The 26,595-nt window shown below is 41.5% G+C and overlaps 2 protein-coding genes across 3 annotated transcripts in view; one reads left to right on the top strand and one right to left on the bottom strand.

The window, feature by feature from the left end:
* Positions 1-3,611, top strand: part of NUSAP1 (nucleolar and spindle associated protein 1) — a 67,194-nt gene extending 63,583 nt beyond the window's left edge. For both annotated transcript variants that reach the window (XM_024732590.1, XM_024732589.1), the window contains exons 10-11: positions 1,482-1,590; positions 2,669-3,611. In XM_024732590.1, coding sequence (XP_024588358.1) covers positions 1,482-1,590; positions 2,669-2,765 — 206 coding nt within the window. In that variant the 3' untranslated portion in view covers positions 2,766-3,611. The remainder of the gene's footprint in view (positions 1-1,481; positions 1,591-2,668) is intronic.
* Positions 3,612-5,624: 2,013 nt separating this feature from the next.
* On the bottom strand, positions 5,625-20,860 carry NDUFAF1 (NADH:ubiquinone oxidoreductase complex assembly factor 1). Its single transcript, XM_024732334.1, has 5 exons — positions 20,748-20,860; positions 15,920-16,572; positions 12,096-12,281; positions 6,350-6,424; positions 5,625-5,855 (listed from the first exon to the last, which is right to left on the bottom strand). The coding sequence occupies exons 2-5, from the start codon at positions 16,493-16,495 to the stop codon at positions 5,706-5,708; spliced, it is 987 nt and encodes a 328-aa protein (XP_024588102.1). The 5' UTR covers positions 16,496-16,572; positions 20,748-20,860; the 3' UTR covers positions 5,625-5,705.
* Between the last annotated feature and the right edge of the window lie 5,735 nt (positions 20,861-26,595).

Genomic DNA, 26,595 nt, shown 5'->3' with positions numbered 1-26,595 from the left:
CCTGCCCACCCACCCACCCACACTCTTTATTCCTCACCTTGTTTTACATTTCTCCATAGCACATAGTACCACCTGGTGTTATCTTACTTGACTACTGTCTACCTCTACCACTGGAAATGTAACCCCAAGAGAGCAAGGATTTTTGACCACTTGGTTCACTGCTATGTCCCTAGAACCTAGAATAGTCCCTGGCACATACCAGGTACTCAAAAAGTATTTGTTATGGGAATGACTGATCACCACTAACTTCTACTGATGGTAAAAAACCTGGTTGAGAGCTTCATCTGTGCTTGTTATTTTATATCCTAGACAAGTCATTTAATTCCTTTATGGAAGGGAAAATAAGTACTACTTCAGTGGTTACTGAAAGGATCAAATGATACAGCAGGTGTGAAAGTCCTTTTTATAAAATGGGAAACACTGCAAATGGTAATCTTTGGTACTCAGAAGTAGGTCAAACTATACAAATAAAGTAATATATAAACATCTGGAAATTTGGTCACAGTTCTAAAGCCAACAAAATATTCCCACTTGTTCCATTCCAAATACATTTTAATAGGTAACAATAATAATAAACTGCACAGATGAAATACTACTTTAATATTAAGTATTCCTATGCAATGTTGGGATAAACTACTTAGTTGTTATGGCTTCTTTTCATGTGCTATGTAATGGGATTCAGTATTAAAGTTTTTTTTGTTTTTTTAAGATTTTTTTCTGGCTTTCCAAGGATTAAAAAGTAGAAGACACTTATTTTTAGAGGAAAAAAATGTAATGTCTATCTGTGGGATATTAAATTGAAATTAATAGAATTATACTGGCAAATGTCTTTAAAAACAAAGTATGGGGCTTCCCTGGTGGCGCAGTGGTTAAGAGTCCGCCTGCCGATGCAGGGGACACAGGTTCGTGCCCCAGTCTGGGAAGATCCCACATGCCGTGGAGCAGCTGGGCCCGGGAGCCACAGCCGCTGAGCCTGCGCGTCCAGAGCCTGTGCTCCGCAACAGGAGAGGCCACAACAGTGAGAGGCCCGCATACCGCAAAAAAAAAAAAAACAAAGTATGAATGTTGACAGCAAGCAGGTAGCCACAGATGAAGAGAAAATTAGGAATATAAATACAGGAATCTTTTCATTTATTTATTTATGGCTGCATTGGGTCTTCATTGCTGTGCGCGGGCTTTCTCTAGTTGCGGTGAGCGGGGGCTACTCTTCGTTGCGATGCATTGGCTTCTCCTTGCGGTGGCTTCTCGTTGCGGAGCATGGGCTCTAGGAGCGCAGGCTTCAGTAGTTGTGGCTCGCAGGCTCTAGAGCAAAGGCTCAGTAGTTGTGGCACACAGTCTTAGTTGCTCCGTGGCATGTGGGATCTTCCCAGGCCAGGGCTCGACCCATGCCCCTGCATTGGCAGGCGGATTCTTAACCACTGTGCCACCAGGGAAGTCCCAAGAATTTTCTTAAATCTGTCTCTGTCTCTGTCCTAAACTAGGAAAACTGAAACCATGGGGACAATCTAAAGAAAACAGTTCTCTGAATGAACATGTCAACAGAGTAAGCTTACACAAGAAAAGTTATAAACAACCTCATCGCCAGACCAGGTAAGTACATAATTATCCAGTTCTTATTCTTTTAATTTTGAAAGACTGTATATAAAAGCAGAGTCTCTGAGGGATAGAGTCACAGTAATAGTGGTGTTTAACAAGAGGGTAGAAGTGGAATCATATACAGAACTTAATAAAAGTACATGTGCCTAGGCAATACCACAGTGGGTTCTAATTCACTAGGTTTGAGATGGGACCCACATATCTGCATTGTTTCCAAAGCTCTGCAGGCGATTCTGAAGAGGACCCGGTTCACAGCACTGCTCCTACATGACCTATCTGCCCAAACAATGCACCTGGATGTCCCTCCAGATACCAATCCAGGTGCCCAGGGCACCTAAGTATGCACGTAAATTTCACACTCCCAGGGAAAGCAGGCTTTCTAGGCTTCAGGGCTCTACACAGGGGGAAACCCCAGGATGATCCTTAGTGGCTTCTTTCTGTGTGGAAACCAAGTTAACACCAGAGTCTGTCCTGGGCTGCAGCTGGTCCCGGTTTGGCCGATTCCCTGTGTGGCACCCTCCTGGTACCGGGTTAACTACCATTTGACTTGCCAGCTACCACCAAGACCTTATTATTTGCTATTAAAATCATTATCATGATTCTGGGCCTTTATTTTCTCTTAATTCCTTCTCCCCAAAATCAGTGGTTTAAGTCAGAGACCCTGATTCCAATTTTAGTACTTTTATTAGACAATGTGATTTTGAGCTCGACCTTTGACTTCCACAGGTAGAGGTTTCTCATTTAAAACAAACTAAAAAAACTACAGGGGTTGGATTCGATCTCCAAGGTGTCTTCTGCTTCCAATTCCATGCTTGATTTTAGAATGCTGCCTTAACATTAAAAACAACAACAAAAAAAACCCCCAAGTTCTAGCCTTTTAACACAACAGTGACTTACAGGTGTGGCTTCCATCACAGAGACCACTGGACAGAGCACAGTGTCCTGTAAGAGTGTGCTTTACACAAGTGTGCTGGATGTCATTTTAAGTTTGGACATTAGTCTAACAATAGGTGCTTTGAAGTGGTCTGTTTGGAGCGTCACTAGAGCCTAACATATACCTATCCCTCCTTAGGGAGGAGCAACGGAAGAAACATGAGCAAGAACGAAAGGAGAAGAAAGCAAAGGTTCTGGGAGTTCGAAGGGGCCTCATTATGGCTGAACATTCATAATTTAATATCCCGTAAATATTCCTTTTCTCTGAACCCTCTTTTGTAAATATTTTTGTACTGTCCTCTCACTTTAGCCAAAAGACCTTTTTCTGCTCTTAACTTTGTTCGTATATATGTAGTGTCTGTGGCTTCTTCACATGTTTTACCCCTGAAAAGACATTACTACCTTTAAAGCTCTCAAATTCTTTTGAAATAGTTTTTACCTAAGCCCCTGTACAACTAACTCAGTTTTCTAAAAAGACCCATCCTATAGATTCTTGACCTAGATTTTTAAGGTCAAGTTCCCTCTGCTGGCTCTAATAACAGAACTTCAGTCCTCTTCTAGGCAAAAGCACTTACCTGATGGTAGCTAATTATACTACAGACTTTAGTAGAAATTGAACAATAACCAGTTATGAATAGGGTAAGCTGTGAAAGGCCACCTCTTCATCCTCTAGAGAACCTAGTAGTCTTACCGAAACTGTGGGCCATATGGGTTTATGAGGCGTCAATATTTTATCTATGCGAAATGTTTCATTTAAGCTTCTATGTACCTCTTTCAGATCACTTCATGTAATTGTCAATTACATCTCTTTTTTTTTTTTTCCTCAATATATTCTTAAAAACAAAACTAGCTCATTCTAGCCTGGCTTATTTAGAAATATACAGGGTCATATTGAAATTTGAGGATTGCTGCTTTAAGGATTACTATATGCTCTGTCAAACTTATACATCTTACTCAATTTATGGAAAAGACTAGAGTTGCTTAGTATCATATTCATGTCTGTTGCACCCGAATGCAGCTTCCGAGTTTTGTACTGCTTAAAATTTTCATAAATAAAATTTTTTCCCATGGGGGTAGATTGATTCTTTGTAAATGTAATTGGTTTCTAAAATTTAGTTGACCAGCCAAGACTAACAAGAGTTGACTTGTACTCTTTGTGTATCCTTTCTTGACCGTCCACTCCCCACTCCTAGAAGAAATGACTATGTCCTTTTGTATTTTCACAGCACCTGTCAGATTCTATTATACTTATTGTTATACGTATATGGGCCCATAGAACATGGCATACTCCTGGGTGCTTAATAAACTCAGATTTTGCTATCAAGAGGCAGAGATCAGATCAATCAAGAAATCTGTGTCAAATACACTGCTACTGGGAAGGTGAAATGATATAACCACTTTGGAAAACAGTTTGGTGGTTTCTTTAAAAAATTTAAATGTACATCCACCATATGACCCAGCAATTCTCCTAAGAAATGAAAACATATGTCCACACCAAAACTTGTGTCTGCAAATATTTACAGCAGTATTATTCACAGTAGCCAAAAAGTGGAGAAAAATCCAGCTGTCCATCAATGGATGGATTTTAAAAATATGCACTAAAAAAATGAAATACTGATAAACACGCTACAACATGGATGAACCTCAAAAACATTATGCTAAGTGAAAAGAAGCAAGACACAAAAGATCATATATGATTCTATTTATATGAAATATCCAGAGAAGATAAACCTATAGCAAAAGTAGATTCATAATTGTGGGGCTGAGCGTGGGAATGAAGAGTAACTGCAAAGAGGCACTGAGGTTTCTTTCTAGGCTGATGGAAATTTCCTACAATTAGTTCATGTAAAGACAGACTGCAGAATTCTGGGCATTCCCTGGCAGTCCAGTGGTTAAGATTTGGCGCTTTCACTGCCGTGGTCCTGGGTTCAATCCCTGGTCGGGGAACTAAGAACCAGCAAGCCATGCGACACAGCCAAAAAAAAAAAAAAGACTGCACAATTCTGTAAATAAACTAAAAAATCATTGAATTGTATACTTAAAACAGATGAACTTTATGTTATATAAATTATACCTCAATAAAGCTGAAAAACAGATAATTACATGAAAACATACAAAATAGGTATTTAGGCCAAGATGGATGGGAAAGCTATCAGCCTTTGTGTATTCTCTTATTTTAAACTTGGCTCTCGTTGGGTACTCTGGCTATATCATATAGTTTCCTACTTCTTCCTCTAAGATGACAAGAATTGATCAGTTTAAACTGTGTTAATCAGGGTCTTATTTTTGGTATATGCAATCTCTAATACTAAAAATGACTGGGAAAGCCTTGGGGACATTAGTCTATAAAGTAAGAACTGGTAAGGATCATGCATCTTTGGAGAACCAGCTATGCAGGTGTTATGGACTGCATGCTTGTGTCTGTTCCCTGCCCCCGCCCCCTGCCCAATCCATATACTGAAATCCTAATTCCAAATGTGACTTGGTACTTTGAGGTATACTTGGAGGCTTTTGGGAGGTAATTAGGTCAGGCAGGTGGCACCCTCATGATGGGGTTAGTGCTACTTATATGAAGAGAAAGAGACTAGAACTTGTTCTCTCCATGTGAGGATACAGTAAGAAGGCAGCTGTCTACAAGCCAAGAAGCACTCACCAGACACCAGGTATCCTGGACTTCCCAGCCTCCAGAACTGTAAGAAATACATATGTGTTTTGTTTAAGCCACCTAGTCTATAGTCATTTGTTATAGCAGCTTTGGCAGACTAAAACAGGTATCTTTTCCCAGTGACTACTACAGCACCTTAATATTCTTCCACAGTCTCCTATCCTGATAGGTTAGAAAACAGAAGAAACCTATAAGGAATAGAATGGTAGAGGGCCATAAACAGTCACCTCAGAGACTCCCTGCTTTGGAAACCACCTACTTATATAGGAACTGTTGCTAATAGGAATCATTCTAACCAAAAACAGTTATTTACATAGTACCTCTGCATCAGTACTTGATTCCTTAAGTTAAGGTACAGCTCAGATCCTGGTCCCTCTTAGAAGCAGCATTTAGCTATGTTTTAGGGAATACATACCCGCCATTGTTTGGATGCCATTAAAGAAGTACTTTATTTTTGTCATTGTGGATTCTACTACCCTTAGTTTAGTAACACAGAAATACTACATGATCTCTATTTAAAAAGTCTTGGATTAAGCTCTGGAGAATTTTCATAGGCAAATTCTTCTGTATGGGCTGGATCAGTAAATACTCCAATAAAATCTATTTCTAGGAAGAATGGACCATCCACTTTATCAGCCAGGGTGAATCCGATAGAAGAGATCTAAATTTAAAATAGAGAAATTGATCAAAATCTCATATGCTGATGTTGTTCCTAGAGTTTTAAAATTCCGTACTATCAGCCCTTAGCAAGTATACGATAGTTCTCATGTGCCGTAGCCAATTAGAGGAAGTACAGGACTGCTTTTCTTTCCACATTCTACTTCTCTCTTTAAAGGAGTGCCAGTTAAGACTAGTAAGTACAACATGGATGTCTAATGGAGGTTCCTTGAAGCTCTGCTGAACTCTAATACTCTTATTTTAAAGCTAAAATAAAATGTAGGCACGCTGAAAGGAGGACCATACTGAAATTCCTCCAGGACTGGGGTTTGGCTCACAGGATAGCTCTGAGTCAGCATCTGTCTAGGTATAACAGGAGTATACTTAAATAGGAATTTTCATTTGCCAGCCTTCAAAAATGGACTGAACTCATCCTCACAGGAGTTCTGTTTCACTAAAGATAATATAGTTCTGAGTGAAAATACAGGAAAATGTTACCTTGTCGAGCAGAAGCTTGTACTGGGCATCCCGGATTCTTCCTCGATTAGAGAAGAAAAATTTGGAGAAAGGAATCTGAAAGAAGAAACCATTGACTTCAGATCTGACATTCAAGCAACGGAGGCATCTGTTTAGAACTGCAATGATAAAATAATAACGGTTTAAATTGAATTTTAAAATTAATATGTGAAGTTATAACAAGTGGCTAGTCATTTGGATCACAGAAAAAAAAATTTTTTTAATGAAATAACCTAAGTACTAAAAGAAAACAGGTGAAAACCTTTCTAAGCCAGGAGTCCCAAAGGAAAAAATGACAGAGAACAATTATAACTTTCTGATGGCAAAAACTAGTATCCTAAACACAAAACTTTTACAAATAACTAAGAAAAAGATTAAACAACCCAGTAGAAAAATGGGGATGGGAGAAATAGGCACATCTGTATACTGCTGGTAGGAGTGCAAATTAGTCCAACTCTTTTAGAGAGCAGCAGCTAGCAACTGTGGTAGGCAGGATTCTAAAATGACCCCCAAGATTTCCACCTAGTGGAAATCACCTTCTTCCAGGGATTCAAACACAAATCTCAGTGCTGCTCTGAAGGGACTCTCCTGAAGTCTGGTCCCAAATCAGTTGACTTTAATATAGGGAAGATTATCCTCTGTAGGTCTGACTTAATCACTTGAGCCCATAAAAGTGCCTGGTAAAAGAGGTCAGAAGAATGAGAGGGATTCAAAGGGGAAGGTCAAGGGGATTCTCCACTGCTGGCTTTGAAGATGGAGGGAGCTAAATGGTAAGGAATGTGGACAGCTTCTAGGAGCTGAGAGTGACTCCCAGCTGACAACCAGTAAAGAAACCAAGACATCATTACAATCACAGGAACTAAATCTGGCCAATAACCAGAGTGAGCTTGGCAGTGGATTCTTCCCCAGAGCCTCTGAAAAGAAGTACAGCCCAGATGACACCTTGATTTCAGCCTTAGAAAGCCCTGAGCATTGAACCTGGCCACAGGGTGTCCCAAACCATGACTTACAGAACTGTGCGAAGTTTGTGGTAATTTTTTATGTAACAATAGGAAACTAACACAGCAATATCTAGCAAAATTTGAAATGCCGTAACTTGATCTGACAGTTTCACTTTTAGGAATTTATATTACAGATAAACTCTGACAAACACATAAAGATACAGCTTTTTCTAATTAAAAAAAAAAAAGGAAAAATAGGGGAACAGTTCAATAAATTATAGTGCAACCATACAACTGAATACTATACAGCTATTTTAAAAAATGAAGTAGATCTATATATGATGCTGTGGGAAGACCTCCACAATATATTAGTAGTAAAAAAGTAAGAGATAAACAAAATCTATAGTATAAATATCATTTATGTTATTAAATACAACTTTTTTCTTGGCCACACTGTGTGGCTTGCAGGATGTTAGTTCCCTGATCAGGGATTGAACCTGGGCGCTGGCAGTGAAAGCCCCAAGTCCTAACCACTGGACCACCAGTGAATTTCCCCTAAAAACAAATTTTTTAAATGCCTAAAAAAAACTAATAAAAAATTTACTATAGCAATTGGGAACAGCCCAAATATCTATCAATAAGGACTAGTTCAATCAGCTATGAGATATCCATATAACAGAAAATACCAAACAAAATAACAAAGAATGAAAAATAATTCCATGTAGTGATATGGAAGCTCTCCAGGATCTAAATTTAAAAAATATAAACTGGCACAGAAGACACATAAAGTATGCTATATTTTTTGAGTAAAAAAAGGGAGAAAATAAGTGTATGTGTATATATACTTGCTTATATTTGCTTAAAAAAACTAAATCTATGGAAGAAACTAATAAATGTGGTTACCTATAGAGGGTGAGGGCAAAAAGGGTGCAGAGAGAACTGAGTGGGAGTGAGACTTTTGTACATCTTTTTATATTATTTTGATTTTTGAGCCAAAAAATAAAAATGAGTTAAAAAAATAAAATGTACTGTTCAGATTATCACCAAAAACACTTGCTGACAAAAAAGCAAACTCAATTCAAAGCTCATTTAATAAAGCACAAGATCATGTTCCTCACACAGCAAATCCAAGTGCAGTCAACATCCTCAGTTCACGGGCTCCCTTCGTTTCTGTTACACAAACCTGGAAGGGACCCTGCAGCCCCAGCCTCCAGTCAGTTCCTCATTTTTGCATCCTGGTTGGGCACTTCATCTACCTCATTATTCAAAATATATTTTGGAAACAGAATCAATACTACCTGCTCACCATTCAAGGAGCGTGTGTCACCCACCCCACTGGCCTTTTGTCTTTTTGTCATGTAATTTGCTAAGGCCACTGTCCACATCAAGGGAATTTTTTAGCCTGGAAAAAAAATGAAGCTAAGAAGAAGCATTAAATTGTACAGCTTGCATAAAAAGAAAAGGATCAACAGTTGTTTTCTCTCTACAAATGACAGAAAACTAGCATGCATAATTTTTCCATCATTTTCCTCTGTTTTCTTTCTCTAATCATAGTAAATATTTGAGCATCTCACTTCTATTTACTAAAGGAGAATTATTCATGAAGACATGGACAGCAATGAATAACATTTAATTTTTAAAAATCTCTTCCCTGGGACTTCCCTGGTGGCACAGTGGTTAAGAATCTGCCTACCAATGCAGGGGACATGGGTTCGAGCCCTGGTCCAGGAAGATCCCACATGGCACCTAGCAACTAAGCCCGTGCACCACAACTGCTGAGCCTGCGCTCTAGAGCCCGCGAGCCACAACTACTGAGGCCTGTGTGCCTAGAGCCTGTGCTCCGCAACAAAAGAAACCACTGCAATGAGAAGCCCGTGAACTGCAAAGAAGAGTAGCCCCCGTGTGCTGCAACTAGAGAAAGCCCACGTGCAGCAATGAAGACCCAACACAGCCATAAATAAATAAATTTATTAAAAAGATAAAAATCAAAATCTCTTCCGCAACACTTCCTTTAATAATTTAAAGAGGGACTTCCCTGGTGGCGCAGTGGTTATGAATCTGCCTGCCAATGCAGGGGACGCAGGTTCAATCCTTGGTCCGGGAAGATCCCACATGCCATGGAGCAGCCAAGCCTGTGTGCCATAACTACTGAGCCAGCGCGCTAGAGCCCGCAAGCCACAACTACTGAGCCTGCACGCCACAACTACTGAAGCCCACATGCCTAGAGCCCACGCTCCACAACAAGAGAAGCTACCGCAATGAGAAGCCCACGCACCTCAACAAAGAGTAGCCCCCTCTCGCTGCAACTAGAAAAAGCCTGCGTGCAGCAACTAAGACCCAACGCAGCCAAAAATAAAATTTTAAAGTAATAATAATAGTTTAAGGAAAGATGTTCCAAACAACTATCATTTCCAGCCAAAGATTAGAACTACATGTATTTTCAGGAAAGAAAGTAATAAGTAATTGTCAATGATTATAGTGGCAAATAATTTGGCAATGTGCATCAAAGGCCTTAAAAATGTACATATCATTTATTCTTGGAATTTTATTTCCAGAAATACATCTAAGAAAATATTTAAGGATATTTACCTCAGAGTTTGGTATAAGAGTGAAAAACTCTGAAAACAATCTAAATGTACAACAATAGAGGATGGAGTAAGTAAATTGTGTCTATTTACATAATATCATGCAGATACCAAAAATGATGTAGAAATATATTTCAACAGAAAGTTGTATATAAAATTCAGTTCAGTGAACAATGTATGTTATAAAACAGCACTGGCACAATACAATTCTTGTAAAAAAAAAGTGTAAATAGAAAAGTCTGAAGGTGCATACTAAAATAAAAATAGTATTTTACCTCTGGGGAGTGGTACCACAAGATTTTTTTCCTTTTCTGCATTTTCTAAATTTTCTATAATGAGATACTTGTTTTGTTTAGTAATTTGTTATAAGTATTATTTATATACAAGTGTTACATACATAATAATTTTTTGGTTATACATCTGTATTAGTGTATAAATATGTATCTATTATATGCTAGGCATTGCACTGTTCTAGGTGCAGGGGAAACAGCTATGAAGGATACAGACAAAGTCCCTGCTCTCAGAACTTACAGAATTTATGTTCCAGAGGAGCCTGGTAGAGAGTAACAATAAACAAATAGACAAGTGAATGAAAAAGATAATTGAATGAATGAAATAGACAAGTGAATGAAAAAGATAATTTTACTTAGTGATAAGTTCTACGAAAAAATTAAACAGGATGTTGTTATTGGGTGAGAAGGTGCAACTCTAGCTAGAAGGATCAGGAAAGGCCTCTCAGGTGGCTTTGGAGCTGAGAGGTAAATAATAGGAAAGAGGAAGCAGGTGAAGACGTGGGAGAAGAGCACGCCCACAGATACAGCATGAAATACAAAGGCTCTGAGACAGAAGTAGTTTGTTGGGTATGACACACACAAAAGGGGCCAGTATGGAGGAGGGAGGGGGGAGGACAGACTGAAGATGAAGACAGGGATCTGCTACTGTAGGCCCCGTAGGCCATGTTAAAGAGTTTGGACTGTATTCTAATAAGGGGAGACCACGGGAGGGTTTTAAGCATATGAGTGATATAATCTGAACTATGCTTTAGAAAGATCACTCTGGCTGCTGTGTGCAGAGTGGACTTTAGGAGGCAAGAAGACAAAGAAGGATATCAATAAAGAAGCTCTTGTAGTAGTCCAAAGGCCTGGACTAGGGTGAGAGTGGAAGAGATGGCTAGAAATGGTCAGATTCTAAGTGTATTCTGGAAGGATAGGTGAGCGAATTTGTTAAAAGACTAGATGTGGTGTGGGGGAGAAAGGGATCCAGGATGAACCCTTAGGTTTAAGTATGAGCAAAATGGGGACTTTCTTTTGAATTTATGGATTAAAAACCTTCAGAAGGCAGAAGAAAAGAATGGGCACCTGATTTTGCCCTCACTCCCTGAATTTCCACTATTTTCCTCCTGATTAACATTTTTTACCTTCTAAAAGTTTTTTCTCCCTACAAAATAAGATTGCCTTATATTACCAAGAAATAAACAAAACCAAAAATGTTGATAACTGTAAAGTATGAAGTATTTATTCCTCTTAAAGGAGCCTTTCTGCTCAGCTAGGGACACTAGCTTAGTACAGTTGCCTGGAAGAGATGATACGGCCAGAACTTAAGAAGAAATACCTACAGTACTGATAATTATGCACAGGGCAGAGATGGACCCATGACTCAGCATGGACCTGGCCACATCCTTATCAAAAATATTTACTGGTCAGTAAGCTAACATTTATATTAATAAAAGAAAAAGTCGGACTTCCCTGGTGGCATAGTGGTTAAGAATCCGCCTGCCAGTGCAGGGGACACAGGTTTGATCCCTGGTCTGGGAAGATTCCACATGCCGCAGAGCAACTAAGCCCACGCACCACAACTACTGAGCCTGTGCTCTAGGGCCCGCGTGCTGCAACTACTGAAGCCTACGTGCCTAGAGCCCATGCTCCGCAACAAGAGAAGGCACTGCAGTGAGAAGCCTGCGCACGGCAACAAAGAGTAGCCCCTGCTCACCACAACTAGAGAAAGCCCATGCGCAGTAACGAAGACCCAACGCAGCCAAAAAATAAAAAAAGTCAATTATGTAAATCTTGCCCTTAGGTCCTCTTCCTTCTTTCCTTTCCCACACTGTCCAAGAGGAATTAATAAGAAAAAAAAAAAAACTACAATGTAACCATGATCTCATAAGACCTCATTTTCATACATAGTAAAGACTTATGCTGTTACCTTGACTTCCTGCCAGTAGGGCCCCCCACGGGTGAACATGAAGTAACTGTACATCTGATCCTTCCTCTGGATTATATCCGTGTCCTCCCTGATATTCACCATCCAAGGTCGACCATCTCCACGGACACGAAGATACAGAGTGTTGAACTGGGACCAATCATAAAACCTCTTCCTCTCAAAAGGGCCCTAAGGTATAGAAAGGAAAGTTAATTTCACCTCATTTTCCACTATTAGCAAAATGTGAGTCATCACCTTTTACAGCATCAAAAGGATCAACAAGCCATTTTTCTGCTTTTTTCTGCTTCCTACCGCGGTAAGGAGGCAGATAAATCTGGTGATTCTTATTTTGGTACAAAATACTGACCTAGTTAAATGTTTCTAAGGTAATGTTCAAGACCTGATTGGCCCAGGACAGTGTTTACATGGGGTAGACACTCACTTGTGTCACTGAACGGAAATGAATTACTGTATGTACTTTCTTTCCCAGGGCCTAGGAAGCAATGGCTTCTGACTGGACCATTTTATGACAACTGCCTTCCCATAAATCAGAAAACTATGAAAGACCTCAAGTTTTAAAACTGGTATTTTTTTGACAACACCTACCATCCATTGAAAATATACATAATCACTCTGCATGCATAATTTAATCCTCACAACAGCTCTGAGATAGGTACTATCATTGTACTCCATTTTATAGATGAAGAAACTGAGCACTCAACCAGTAAGTGGTAGGTCCAGCGCTATTTAACTCCAAAATCTGTGTTCTTAACAACTACCTAAATTGTCTCTGAAAGTAGAACGTAGTGTTAATTTCCAAAGGTGTTTGTTTACAGCAATCTCAGAGCTAATCGGATTTCAAGAATAACAGTGCTCAGATAGGAACTATTACTTACTAGTCATGTAATTTTAGACAAGCTACTAAATCTCCCCAAGCCTGTTTCATCATCTGTAAAACTGGGATGTTTATACCTTACAGGATTGATGTGGGGAATAAAAGGGATAATGTATATAAAGTAATTAGCACAAGGACTGGCAGGGTAACTGAATAAATGTTATCAACTACTTTCATTATTCCACAGTACATCATAGAATTATTTTCTACTGTGGGCTGACCAAATCCATTCTGTGGATTTTCAGGGCCTGAAAAAAAAAATCTTGTACACATAGTTTATTACCTCTGAAAGAACATGAACCTTTCTTTTTCATCATTATCTGGAGAGAGGGAGCCTAATACTATTCCTATCATTTGCCTTTCTCCTTAAAACACCATAACCAAGGGACTTCCCTGGTGGTCCAGTGGCTAAGACTCCGCAATCCCAGTGCAGGGGGCCCAGGTTCGATCCCTGGTCAGGGAACTAGATCCCGCATGCAGCAACTAAGAGTTCGCATACTGCAACTAAAGATCCCACATGCCGCAACAAAGATCCCGCTTGCTGCAACTAAGACCTGGCACAGCATGCATGCATGCATGAATGAATGAATAAATATTAAAAAAAAAAAAAAAAGGGCACCACAACCAAGCAAACACCCATGGGCTGTGGCCACAGCCGGGCATGGGAACCTGTCCAGAGCAGCCCTGAAACACCTGATCAGCATTGCAAAAAGCAACAGGCTGGTGGCGAGACAAAGGAGCTGACCTAAGTAGCCTTGGAAAATGGTGTTCTGACTGGAAACCAAAAGGCTAAAGACAAAAGAAACTATAGATAAACATTGTACTGTAGTTGGTAAAGTTGTTTCTCACAGGGTTATGGGTTAGAAATTCTGCAACTGCTTTATTTATTTAATTTCCGGCTGCGTTGGGTCTTCGCCGCTGTGTGCAGGCTTTCTCTAGTTGCGGCGAGCAGGGGCTACTCTTCGTTGCGGTGCACGGGCTTCTCACTGCAGTGGCTTCTCCTGTTGCGGAGCACAGGCTCTAGGCGTGCAGGCTTCAGTAGTTGCGGCACGCAGGCTCAGTAGTTGTGGCTCACGGGCTCTACAGCGCAGGCTCAGTAGTTGTGGCGCACAGGCTTAGTTGCTCTGTGGCATGTAGCATCTTCCCGAACCAGGGCTCGAACCCGTGTCCCCTGCATTTGCAGGCAGATTCTTAACCGCTGTGCCATGAGGGAAGCCCTGAAACTGCTTTACATGTACTCTTGGGTCGAATTAATAAATGTATAGTAAGTGGCGGGAGACAGGCTTCACACCGTTACAGAAGTTATCAATAAACAAGAGGGAGGAAGCTAGAATAAATCATGTGGTACCGGATTAGAGTCAAAGCATCAGTATGAACTCATACTTAGCTTGATATAGAAATAGTTACAGATGTGTGTTTCCATGAGTTGGTATGCATACATATATTTCCTAGCTGTGTCCACTGAGAGGTCCTAGAAATAGTGTCAATCCAGAAGCAACAAGCATACTCAGCATCCAGATCTTGGTTTCCAACTCCATCTTCCAAAAAAAAAAAGAACTAGGGCTCCTTTGAGAAATGGCTAATTCTAGGGTTGGAACAGAGGAAATACAAGATGAGCTTACAGCACCTCGTAGTGCCAAAAAGTGCTCAAAAACACAAAAGGATGGGGGCATGTCAAAGGGACACGGCCAACCTGAAAGAGCTCCCAGTGGCCAAAGCTGGAACAATCTGAGCAACAAAATAAATAACATAGTATTGGATTATAACCCAAAGTGTGAGTCCATACTAAATGACTGAATAAATAAATAAATGTGGGAGAAGAAACAAATCTTCCTTTCTGAAAAATCCCAAATAATTTATGTAAATACTGCCCCTTCCAGGAGCTAGAACTTAATCCCACACCCTACCCCATGCCTTGAATGCAGGGTACACTTAGTGACTTGTTTCCAAAGAACAGAATATGGAGGGAAAAAAAAAAAGTAACTTAACAATGGAGTAATCTGACAAATACTATCTTGAACAGGTGATCAAGGTTAACACATCAGTGATAAGTCATGCTACTAGCATGTACCCTAATACGATGAGAAGGGTACTTCAACTCTGTGCTGTTCTTCCTAAAAACCCAGAAAACCCAAGTCTAACGAGGAGGAAAAAAAATCAGAAAATCCCAAATTGAGGATCATTCTGCAAAATACCTGACCAGTATTTCTCAAATCCTCATGAAAAATAAGGAAAGACTAAGAAATAAGGAAAGACTAAGTAACAGACTAAGGAGACATGACAACTGGATGTAATGTAATGTATACTGGCTGGGATACTGAAACAGAATAAAAGATATTATGGAAAAACTGGTGAAATCCAAATAGAGTCTGGAATTAGTTAACAGTAACGCAGCAATGTTGGCTTCTCAGTTGTGGCAAATGTACCAAGTGATGTAAGATGGTAACAACTGGAGAAGCTGGGTGAGAGACACACAGGAACTCTCAGTACCATCTTTGCAATTTTTCTGTAATACCAAAAATATTCTAAAATTTAAAAGTTTACGTTAAAAAAAAAAACGAAAACCCCGGCTGACCCTACTTCCACTCTAAGGAACCCCCAGCCATTAGAGGGTCTACGGCCTATGTTAGAGGAGATGTAAATCTCCCCAGATCATCGTTTAAATATCTAACCTCTCAGGGCTCCTCAAACATAAGCATGCCCCACCCTGGCCCCAAGTGATGCCCAGAAACATGTAACCTCTCTTCAGGAACCACTTCCCCCTTGTGCTTATGAAACTTTACACTTGTGCCCAGCAGTTATTTAACCCCATACACAAGATGAGATGCCAGCTGTTTTCATTTACAGAAAAAAAAGCTGTCTGCTATAGTTCATGTTACAATGAAGTTCACCTCAGTTCACTAGAAAACTGCAGCTCCTGGGTCTCACGTACCGTTGGAATCTTGGATATCATTGCACAGTATCCACTTCGGCCACTCTCCCCGTCCTGGGGTGCCTCAGAGCTCAGAGTTCCATACAGCAGTGCACTTTGGTTATTCCTGCCCATTTTCAGGAACACTTCACTTCTGCCACCAATCGTCTTATCAGAAGTCACTATCCACTTATCCAAATCTTCTTTGCCGCGGAACTGCCAGACAACCTTGGCTTGTTCCATCAAGACCTCATGCAGAGGGCGGCCTTCAGGCCCTATCCAATGATTCACAATATCATCCTTCAAACGCCTAAAATGGTCCTTTATTTCTTCTTTAATTGCTTTATCAAAACTAACTTCAGGCTTGTCCTCAGGAGAAGTTATATCCAAAGCAACTTCTCTCTGGTGATGTCCTTCCAAATTCCCTTCAGTCTTCCTCTGAGAAGGGGCTTTGCCAGGAGCAGCCACTGGTTTCTCAAGACTGCTGGAACAATAATCTGCAAAGCGAGTACTCAAAAATGGACAAGAGGCAACACCTGGCTTCGGGCATTTTCTGAGAATATAAGTGCCATTCAGCAATTTATGAACCAAAGCCATGATTAAAAGAAAATCAAAATGTAAATTTTTCCCTGGCCTACCAGGGAAAGAAGCTTCAGCAAATAGCCCAATTCCACCTATAATAAAAGAGACAGTGAAGAGTTACCAGTATAGCCAATGAATGCATCATAATTTCAAATTCAACATGGATCATGTACTATGAAATTCATGAACTTATTTTCTAATTCTATGAACATTTACCCAGGGCCTACTATGAGCAGAAGAATGTTTACACTGTACATAATACATCCCACTGCCTTGTGAAAAAATGCCAAGATGAACAGAAACACAGGCCCCTCCATGGAGTTAATGATCAACCCCCAAATAATTCAAGTATGTGCTTCAAAAGGTTGTCAATTTTAAAGCAAATTTTTATGCCGGATTTTTAAAGAAGTAATTGGTTCCTAAAATAAAATATTCAACTGTCAGTAATTCACTCCAGGATCTAGGCTAACCAACATTTTAGCACTTCATCTATAAAAAGAAGAGACTACAGTTCACATTGTATGTGGAGTCAGAGGCCTGGACTTCACACCTAGAACTGTTTACCCTCAGGTAAAACAGTTGATCTTTTGAGGCCTCCATTTCCTCGGGGGAATGGATGTGCTAACACCTCCCCTACCTACCTCAAGGGATTCTTCTATAGATCAGATGGAATAATGGCTATAAAAGGTTTCTCTGATCCAGTAAGTCTGACAAGATCCCCAAGATTCTTCATGTCTAAGAAGCTCCTAGTCTAAGGCCCACACTTTGAGTAACAAGGCTCTATCAGCCACTATCTGATCTCCTCAAAGACAGAACCTAAACAATAGTAGCAATAATACCATTACATTTAAATGCCATTCTTAGTATTTTTAAGTCACCCTGACAAATATTTAATCCACATAAGCCTCCTGTAAGACAAGTTAGGTAGTTATCTCCTTTCACAAGAAACTAGACACCAACAGGTGAAGTAACTTGCCTAAGATTACAATGCTAATCAGTATGGAAGCTAGCACTAGAACCCTGGCCTTAAATCCTTCCATTAGTTACTGCTGCCTCTCCCTACGTTAACCATTAGTAATATAACTTCCATAGCTCTACTGAAATAACAACTTTGCTCTTGCAGCAACATTCAATGACTGCTGGCAGGAAGTGCTGCAAGAACCAGGAAGGCTAAAGAGTCCCCTCTCCTACTTATTCCAGCTACCCCGAAAATGAAATAAAATACGGAATGCTGACTTCTTCATCTTTCTCCTTTGTCTTTCTCTCACTGGAGACCAGGAGAGAGAAAAATCAAAAACAAAAAATCACCCACTAGTCAGAACACAGTACTGAGTGAGAAACTAGATGGAATGCTGAAAACTTAAAAAAAAAAAAAAAAAGCTTCAAAAATGCCCAAATCCAACAATTCAGCTCAGTCGCCTGAGAGTCTACATCAAAATGGCACCCAGACCACTCTATCTACAACACAGGACTGGTCATCTTTCCAGACTGCCCCTCCTCCCTCACTCCCCACATCAGGTGGCTCACCACCTTCTCTCGCCTAAATCACTGCACTCCAGGCTTGCACCCAGACCTCCACCTTATCCCACCACTCAGCATCTAGAGGGCCTAATACACAAAATTGATTGTTTTCTGTGATTAAAACTTTTCAGAGGGGGTTTCCCTGGTGGCGCAGTGGTTGGGAGTCCACCTGCCGATGCAGGGGACACGGGTTCGTGCCCCGGTCTGGGAAGATCCCACATGCCGCGGAGTGGCTGGGCCCGTGAGCCATGGCTGCTGAGCCTGCGCTTCCGGAGCCTGTGCCCCGCAACGGGAGAGGCCGCAACAGTGAGAGGCCCGCGTACCGCAAAAAAATAAAAAAACTCTTCAGAGGCTCTCATGATCTTCAGAATAAAACTCGACTTTCTCCACGGGGTCTGTAAGACCCCTCCAGATCTGGCCTCTGCTCATTTCTCCAATCTCCCCTCTAATCACATCCTACTCTGCTCTAACCACAGAGAACACCTGTGGTCTAACAAGTGCCACCTATGCCACCTAGTACCCCCTTTCTGGGTTTCATGCCTTGGCAGATTGCTGCTCCTAGGCCAGAAATGCCCTCTACCGATTTCTGCTGGCTGATTTATCCTTTGGGACTCAGCTTAGGCATCCATTACCTCCTCCAAGAACCCTTAATTACTCAACTCCACCAAGACCTTTTGATGTGTTGCATCCTGGGCTTACACTTTCCCTGCTACAGTTTGACAGTTCCCTTGTCAGTCTCCCCTGCCAGACTGGAAGTGTCTGGAGGGGGGAGACTATCTTCATTGTGGTACTTCCAGCAACCAGGATGGTGCCAGACATGCAGGAGGCTTCTAATATTTGTTGAACAAATAATATCTCCACATTTCTTCACCACTACCACCACTGTCTTGGTTCAGGGTTTTATTGTTTCTTACCAGAACTACTGTAATTCCCCCATCAAAGGGCTTCTCAAATGTTAAAGCGCCTATGAATCATCTGGGAATTTTGTTAAAGTGCAGATTCTGATTTAGTAGGTGAAGGATGGGGCCTGAGATTCTTTATTTTCTAACGAGCCACCAGGTGTTGCCCTTAAAGTTGGCACTGAGAACACCCTTTAGGATTTAGTAAGGTCCTAACTCAGATCTCCTCCTCCTCTCCCAATCCAACCTTTGCCTGGCAACAAAGGGGATTTTTCTAAATATGATGGGACTCCCCTTATTCAGCAATTCCCTCCAGAAATTCAAACTCCTAAAATGGTACACAAGGCCCTCCAAAATGTGCCCAACTCCCTGGCCTAACTTTTCCTCACTTCCATGGGCAATAAATACCCTCAGCTCTATTAATTATACTAACTATAATCATGTCCGAACACACACACACAAAAACATTGCTCAAAAACCACAAAAGTGAGGCTTCCCTGGTGGCGCAGGGGTTGAGAGTCCGCCTGCCGATGCAGGGGACACGGGTTCGTGAGGCCTGCGTACCGCAAAAAAAAAAACAAAAAAAAAACAAAAAGTGACCAAACATTCTACTATCCTGGCTAATATGAGTGACTGCCATACACTGACCAGTCATAGCATTAGCCTCACTCTAGATAGATAAGATTCTCTCCTAATTATAGAATTGCCTCCACCTCCTCAATACTTTCCCCTAAATCACCTAACACAAACCTAAGTCCAACAATAAATCCCTTCTAACACCCTCTTACTGAGATGCCCCATGGTTTCCCATGGCATGTGTTCTTTCTCACTACAAGAGTAATAAGCCTAACTTCAACTACAAGCATGTTCCTGGTGGCCTCTGATTGGAGGGCACTGACATTGCTCTTCCTCCATATTCTTATGAGAACCTATGCATACATCTCACAGCCCTTACAAACTATTAGAATCTTGCTTTTTTTTCTGTCTACCTAACTAGCCTGACTTTAATCCTGGACTATGGTTTAAACATAACTGATACACAATGTTTGCTAAAATAAATGAAAACCGTGCAAACAGTATGTTTTCACATGGACTAAAAAATAGAAGGGAAACAGGAAAAATAACAGTTGATCTCACGTCCTGGAATCATAGGTAATATCTAAATTTCCCTCACTGACTTCTTTATATGATTTTACCTCTACATATGCAGGAATTTGGAAAATAAATGATAACCCTATAAAATGGAATTTGTACAATCATAAACACGATTTTCGTTAACACCATGTTAGGCTACACTACTGAGTGGCAAATAAGGAGGAATCAAAATGCATATACACTAACATTACAACTATAAAAACGTACGCACAAAAAGATTTGGGGGTAAAAAAGAAGAAAAAGGCTTAAAGTCGTGTGTAGGATGATGGGATTATAAGTAATATTATTCACCCTATTTTCCAACCCCTCAGTAGTGCTATCACTTCTCTAATAATATAACTTTAATTATAAGTGTTTTGTTTCATACTTTTACCAATAAACATAAAGTCAAAATCATTAACTGGATGATCCCGGGCGGAAGTTGGTGAGTTTTCATAGCAACGTAACCCACGCAGCTGAGAGCAGTATTAGTGAAGACTGTATATCCAGAGTTTACTATGTGCCAGAAACTGTCCTGGGTGTATTTTCGTTAACTCCTCACAACAACCGTGAGAAAGGTACTATTATTCCACTTACTAAGCAAATTAAATTACTCCCGGTCATACAACTAGTAAGCGGCAAAACCAACCCTAGAGCCCCGGTGTTTAGTCAGGGAGCGGTCGGGGCCGTGCCACAGCCCCCTTACCCCTCACCTGCTAGGGCCGTGGGGCCCTCACACGCCCCGGTCGCTCCAACTCCCCGCTGGCGTTCACTAGCCTCCCCTGCCGACGCCTCAGAGTGACTTCCGCCCGAGCCCGGCTTTTCCTGACCGAGTTCTCCACTTCTCTGTAGGGCCGTCTGCTTTTCCAGGCCGGCGGGAAACTAGGCCTGATGACATGAGTTCCGGCCGGGTGCAGAGGCCGGGGAAGAGCAATGAGGCTACCGGACCCCGGCGAACTGAGGTTTTTGGTCGACTAGCTTCCCAAAAGTCTCCCCCACCCCCACTCCCCCTATCTCTTCTGCCCTGTGTGAGAAAGTGGGGCGAATTTAGAGAAGCTGTTCGCCTCTCCTTCCTGCATCCCGCCTTCAGACTGCAAACTCCATCCCGTATCTTTCAAGTAGGACCCAGATATTGCTAACATCCTTCGCCCCCAAGGAGCCAGGGTCCACTCGTGCTCCATCCCACCATAGCCGCCCAAGAGCTGTACACGGCCTCAGAGGACTGGTTCTGCTGGAATTGCCCCTGCGGAATCTCTGGAGACCCAGCACAAACTTGGACAGCAAACCGTCCTACCCTCCCTTCCCCAATCCAGCCCCGTGGGGTCGCCCACTCCTCAGGGTTTCGATTGTATCTTGAGCACACCTCTGTTTGAGCACTTTCAACATTGTAACTTAATTATTGATTCACTTCTCACTTCCTCCACCACGCTGTGAGCTTCTTGGGTCCAGAAGGTGCTCTTCTTCCTGTCCCCAGCACCTAGCATAATGCTAGCAGGAATTAAGTGCTCAGCATGAATTTGAATGAATTGTAACCGCTGGCACTTAACACCGTTCTCCAGGGTTCCAAGACCTCGCCAAATACAATTGCCTTTTCCACGTTTCCTCCATCACCCTTTTCCACACCATCACCTCTTCCTTCTTTAAATTCTGCTTTGACTTCACTAGACTCTATACTTGCCTGGTTCTCCTACCTCCTTGAACCTTTTCTAGCTGCCTACTTTACTGACTCTTCTTTCTCCTCCCACAACCTTAAATGCGGCTTGTCTCCAAAGCCCAGCAGCCTATGGCCTTCCTCTTTTCTAGTTTCAGATATGAGTTATCTGCAGACAATCAGATAATCTCTTCCCCTAAACACCAGCATATATTTCCAATTTCTTGATAGCAGCTTCAGTTGTGGGATATACCACTAGCATCTCAAATGTGATTTGTTTAAAACAGAACGTATCACATTTACCCATATTAACTCCTCTTCTCATCCTCCCTGTTTCTGTAAATGCCTACATCCTTCTAAGCTGAAGATTCTTGGCTATCCTTGGCTTCTCTCCTTGAAACCTCCTCTCACTGACCTTAAATCCTGTTTGTTTGTTCTGTTTTGTTTTGTTGCCATCTTTGATATTTCACTCCTTTCCAAATCAAGTGAAACCCCAATAGTTATTAACCTATGCAATTTACATTCAATCTGCTTCTGGACACAACAGTTTGTCTATTTTCATTTAAAAATCACCCAGAGATAAACACAAAATTCCTTTGGCTTCCAGACGTGCCACTGCATCAATTCTAAACCCTCCATAATCTCCTAATCCATCTATACTACTCATACTTATCCTCAATTTCTCATCTGTATGGCCAGGACACTCAAGCTCTCTGCACAGACCCTGCCACAAGTCCCTGCTTCACTCACATGACTATCCAATCCTCTTAAGTATAGGGTTAATTAGCCCCTGGTAACTGATGAGCCCCACTGGTGTTGATTCCTCTCCCCGCAACTATCAAAGATTGTTGCTATGTTCTGTCTGCCGCCCTTGGTGGGGTGTCACTCCAGGACCTTTTGCTTCAGACCTCCTATCCAATAATCCCTTGATGTCTCTGTCACTGTTTCCAGGCTCTTTCTTCTCTTTGGAGCTGGGCCTGTGGGGTGCAGCCCAACATCATCCCAGGTGTTACCTGCCTAAACCACACTCATTCCTCCTCATAATGGAGTTAATGTTTTCTCTGCTCAGTATTCCTCTTTTCCACATCCCACGCGTTTGGTCTCAAGTGTCTACATGACTTCCCCATCCCCACGCCCTGACTTCAGCTGACTGGTCCAGTGGTAGAAACCTGCTCAGTACTGGGCCAATCGGTTATTACCAGGGACTTTCTGAACTAAAACTGGAAAAAAGAGCTTTTAACCCCTGGTGGTTCCGGTGGAGCTCCTGAGCAGCCTGGGGATATTGTGAAGAAAATTGGTTTATGGAAAGAGAAAATAAAATCAAGGTGCTAAGAGATACAGAAATGAAAGGATAAAAGAAGATCCAGTCAGCATGTATATTGCTAGTTCTAGAGGCCCAGCTGCATGGTTGTTTAGTCTTTTCCTTGACTTCTAAGCACCAATACATTTTTTTACCTAAATTTATCTGAGTTGGGTTTCTATCACTTGCAACCAATAGGTCTTAATTGATACATAGAATCCACCTATTAAGAACACACCTTAAATTCCATGTTCTCCTTAAAAACTTGCCCTAATGCCTCCATCTCAAAATGATTGCTCTCCTTCTGACATCCTATAATATTTATTCTTTATGCTGTAACACTGGCAATTATTTGTGTTCAAGTGAAAACTAGATTACAAACATGACTAAACTGCTTTCTCATTGGTTTTACGTATACAAGGCTTTGCAACAGAGAGTAAGACCCTTGAAGGTAGTGATTTTTGTCATATACGTTAAAATATATATGACAGTAACCTGCACAAATTTAGACAGAATGGGCACTGCCTCAAGAGGCCAAACAGAAGACAAATTTCATGAAAACATTTTAGAAGGGCTGTAGTGACACAGTCAAGCAAAGAATATTGTAATAGGGCAAGAAGCAAATATGATTCAGCAATTTCACCTCTTGATGGAGTCCTTTCAGAGTTTGAGGCAAAGGAAATAAATGATTTCAGAAAAAGAGATTACCTGGTGGGAGTTTGAGGTCATCTGTAACCCTACAGATCCAGGGTTAGTTCCCTGCTGTGCTAATCCAGGAACTCGATTTTATCTGTTTACTCAGAGGATTACTTTATGACAAGCAACTTCATAGGAGGAGAAATGACAAACCAGAATGTCCATTTATTAATTGACAACAGAAAATGGGTCTGATTTGAGACCCAAGACCACCTACCCAGGACAGTCCCTCCTGGTTGGGAAACCCACCCTCCAGGCCAGACACAGACCAGTGGGTGAGGAGGGTCACATAATTAGAAACAGCTGGCAGTGCTCAAGCAAACTGTCCTTTAAACAACAGGTATTGTTTATTCTTCCTTTGGGGATATTTCTATCTGCTGTTCTGAGACCAGACATTTTATGACGCCACTTTAATCAGTATATAAACACAGACATGTTCTTTTTCTGTGGCTCTTGTCTTAGTTGACTCCAGGTAGGTAAACCCCAATCCACCCCCCATCAATATATGAGCAGCGACAATCCCTTCAGACCGAGGTGATTTTATCCTCCTTTACAATTACAATCACAATCCAGGTGGCTCTATCACTGTCCCTTCCTGACTTAGATTTGGGAAAGATCCACCGTGTCTGCCACAGCATTACATATCTCCTCAACCTGAATTGCTTTTGCTTAAACCTAGGAGAAAATTTATTTTTCACTTGCCAGGGTGCAAGATTTGGACAAACTTAATAGCTTCAGTTTCTGATTGACATTTCCTAACTGGTAGTTGTTTTCTGGAGTTGAGCCCTAAGAGGGAAACTACTCATTGTTTCCTGATATTTGTTCTTCCTTTGTTTCATTGTAATAGAATATTTAGCTGGGCCCATAAATAAAGTTTACATTTCCCATTTGCAGCTACCAATGAAAGTGGGAATGTTATGTGATAGTGGCTAAGAGCTTTCCTTAAAAAAGTTGACAGGTGGGGGCTTCCCTGGTGGCGCAGTGGTTGAGAGTCCGCCTGCCGATACAGGGGACGCGGGTTCGTGGCCCGGTCCGGGAAGATCCCACATGCCACAGAGCGGCTAGGCCCGTGAGCCATGGCTAAAAAAAAAAAAAAAAAAAAAAAAAACAAAGTTGACAGGTGTCCTCTCCATCCTTCCCCTTTGCTTTCATATTACTGCTTAGAACCTGTCATGACAGAACCCCATCCTGGACCAGGAGGATGAGGGCAAGCTCCTGCAGAAGTAGTAGAAAGCTAGAAGGAGCCTGGGACCTTGAGGACTTTGTGAATCAGAGCAGCCAAAACAGCCGTGGATCGCCTATATCTGGGCTCTAACATGAAAAGTAAGCTTTTTTTTTTTCCTATTAATACTGCTAATTAGAGTTTATCATCCACAGGTGACTCTAATCCTAAATAATATCCCACTTTGTACCACTATCTGTAAGTGTACAGCTTGACTAATTTTGGGTCATGTTTCTTTTTTAGTAAAAATAACACATCCAGATAACTAATAAGGACCTACTGTGTAGCACAGGGAACTCTACTCATTACTCTGGAATGGCCTATATAGGAAAAGAATCTTAAAAAGAGTGGATATATGTATCTGTATAACAGATTCACTTTGCTGTACACCTGAAACTAACACAACATTGTAAATCAGTTATACCTCAATAAAGATTTAAAAAAAACCAACACACACACATACCCCCAGGGACTTCCCTGGCCATCCAGTGGTTAGGACTCCACGCTTCCATTGCAGGGGGCGCAGGTTCCATCCTTCGTCAGGAAACTAAGATCTCGCACAAGAGTGTGGCCAACAGCAAACAACGATGACAACACATCCAGGTAGACCCAACAGGAAAGACAGACAAATAGGCAGGGACTTCCTAAACTCACTGAACTTTCTGTGATGATGGAAATGTCCCCTATCAACGCTGTCCAATATGGTAGACCTCAACTACATGTGGCTGTTAAACACTTGAAATGAGGAATTGAATTTTTAGTTTTATTTATTTTAATTAAGTTTAAATAGCCGCATGTGGCTAGTGGCTGCGATATGGGACAGTGTGGTCCTAAATAATGGTGCAAGAACCCTGAATTACTCCTGAATGGGTCAGCATGTGAAAGCCAGAGATTACTAAACATCATATGGGAAATATATAACTCAAGTATAAATTTTGTCACAGATTAAACCATCAGAAGAGTCAGGTAATACTGGCTTGGGTGGTTTCAACCAGTCGGGCATTATTCTGCATCTTCTCTCCCCCATCCCCTAAATGTGGGCTTCCTCAAGATTTAGTACTTAAGCTTTTCTTTTTTAAATAAATTTATTTATTTTTGGCTGTGTTGGGTCCTCATTGCTGCACGCGGGCTTTCTCTAGTTGCGGCGACCGGGGGCTACTCTTTGTTGAGGTGCGCAGGCTTCTCATTGTGGTGGCTTCTCTTGTTGCAGGGCACGGGCTCTAGGCACACGGGTTTCAGTAGTTGTGGCACGCGGGCTTCAGTAGTTGTGACACACGGGCTCTAGAGTGCAGGCTCAGTAGTTGTGGCGCACGGGCTTAGTTGCTCCGTGGCATGTGGGATCCCCCCGGACCAGGGCTCGAAACCATGTCCCCTGAATTGGCAGGCGAGTTCTCAACCACTGTGCCACCAGGGAAGCCCCAAAAGCTATCTATTATTGTTGAACTCTGGGACAGTGCTCAACAAGTCCACAGTCTAGTGCATGGCATGGTGTCAAATAAAAAATGGCAGCACAGAGTGAGAGGAATTATAGTAGAGGGAGTTACTAGGTACATTGTGGCCCAAAGAAGGGTGTGATGGGCCAGGCACCGAGCCTAACACTTTTGAGGCAATTTCTCTTTTAATTCTCACAACATCCTATGAAGTAGGTACTAATATTATGCCTATTTCACAGGCGAGAAAACTGAATCTAAC

This window comes from Neophocaena asiaeorientalis, unplaced genomic scaffold (genome assembly GCF_003031525.2).
Source record: "Neophocaena asiaeorientalis asiaeorientalis breed wild unplaced genomic scaffold, Neophocaena_asiaeorientalis_V1.1 scaffold119, whole genome shotgun sequence".
Lineage (NCBI taxonomy): Eukaryota > Metazoa > Chordata > Mammalia > Artiodactyla > Phocoenidae > Neophocaena > Neophocaena asiaeorientalis.
This window is presented reverse-complemented; position numbering and strand designations above follow the sequence as displayed.

Excerpts from the sequence above, each read along its gene's own strand:
- NDUFAF1 (XM_024732334.1), bottom strand. The coding sequence starts at position 16,495 with ATGGCTTTGGTTCATAAATTGCTGAATGGCACTTATATTCTCAGAAAA. Across the intron at positions 12,282-15,919 it reads TGATATCCAAGATTCCAACG|GGCCCTTTTGAGAGGAAGAG; the intron begins GTACGTGAGACC and ends TCTATACCTTAG. Across the intron at positions 6,425-12,095 it reads CCTACTGGCAGGAAGTCAAG|ATTCCTTTCTCCAAATTTTT; the intron begins GTAACAGCATAA and ends TTCTTCTTTCAG.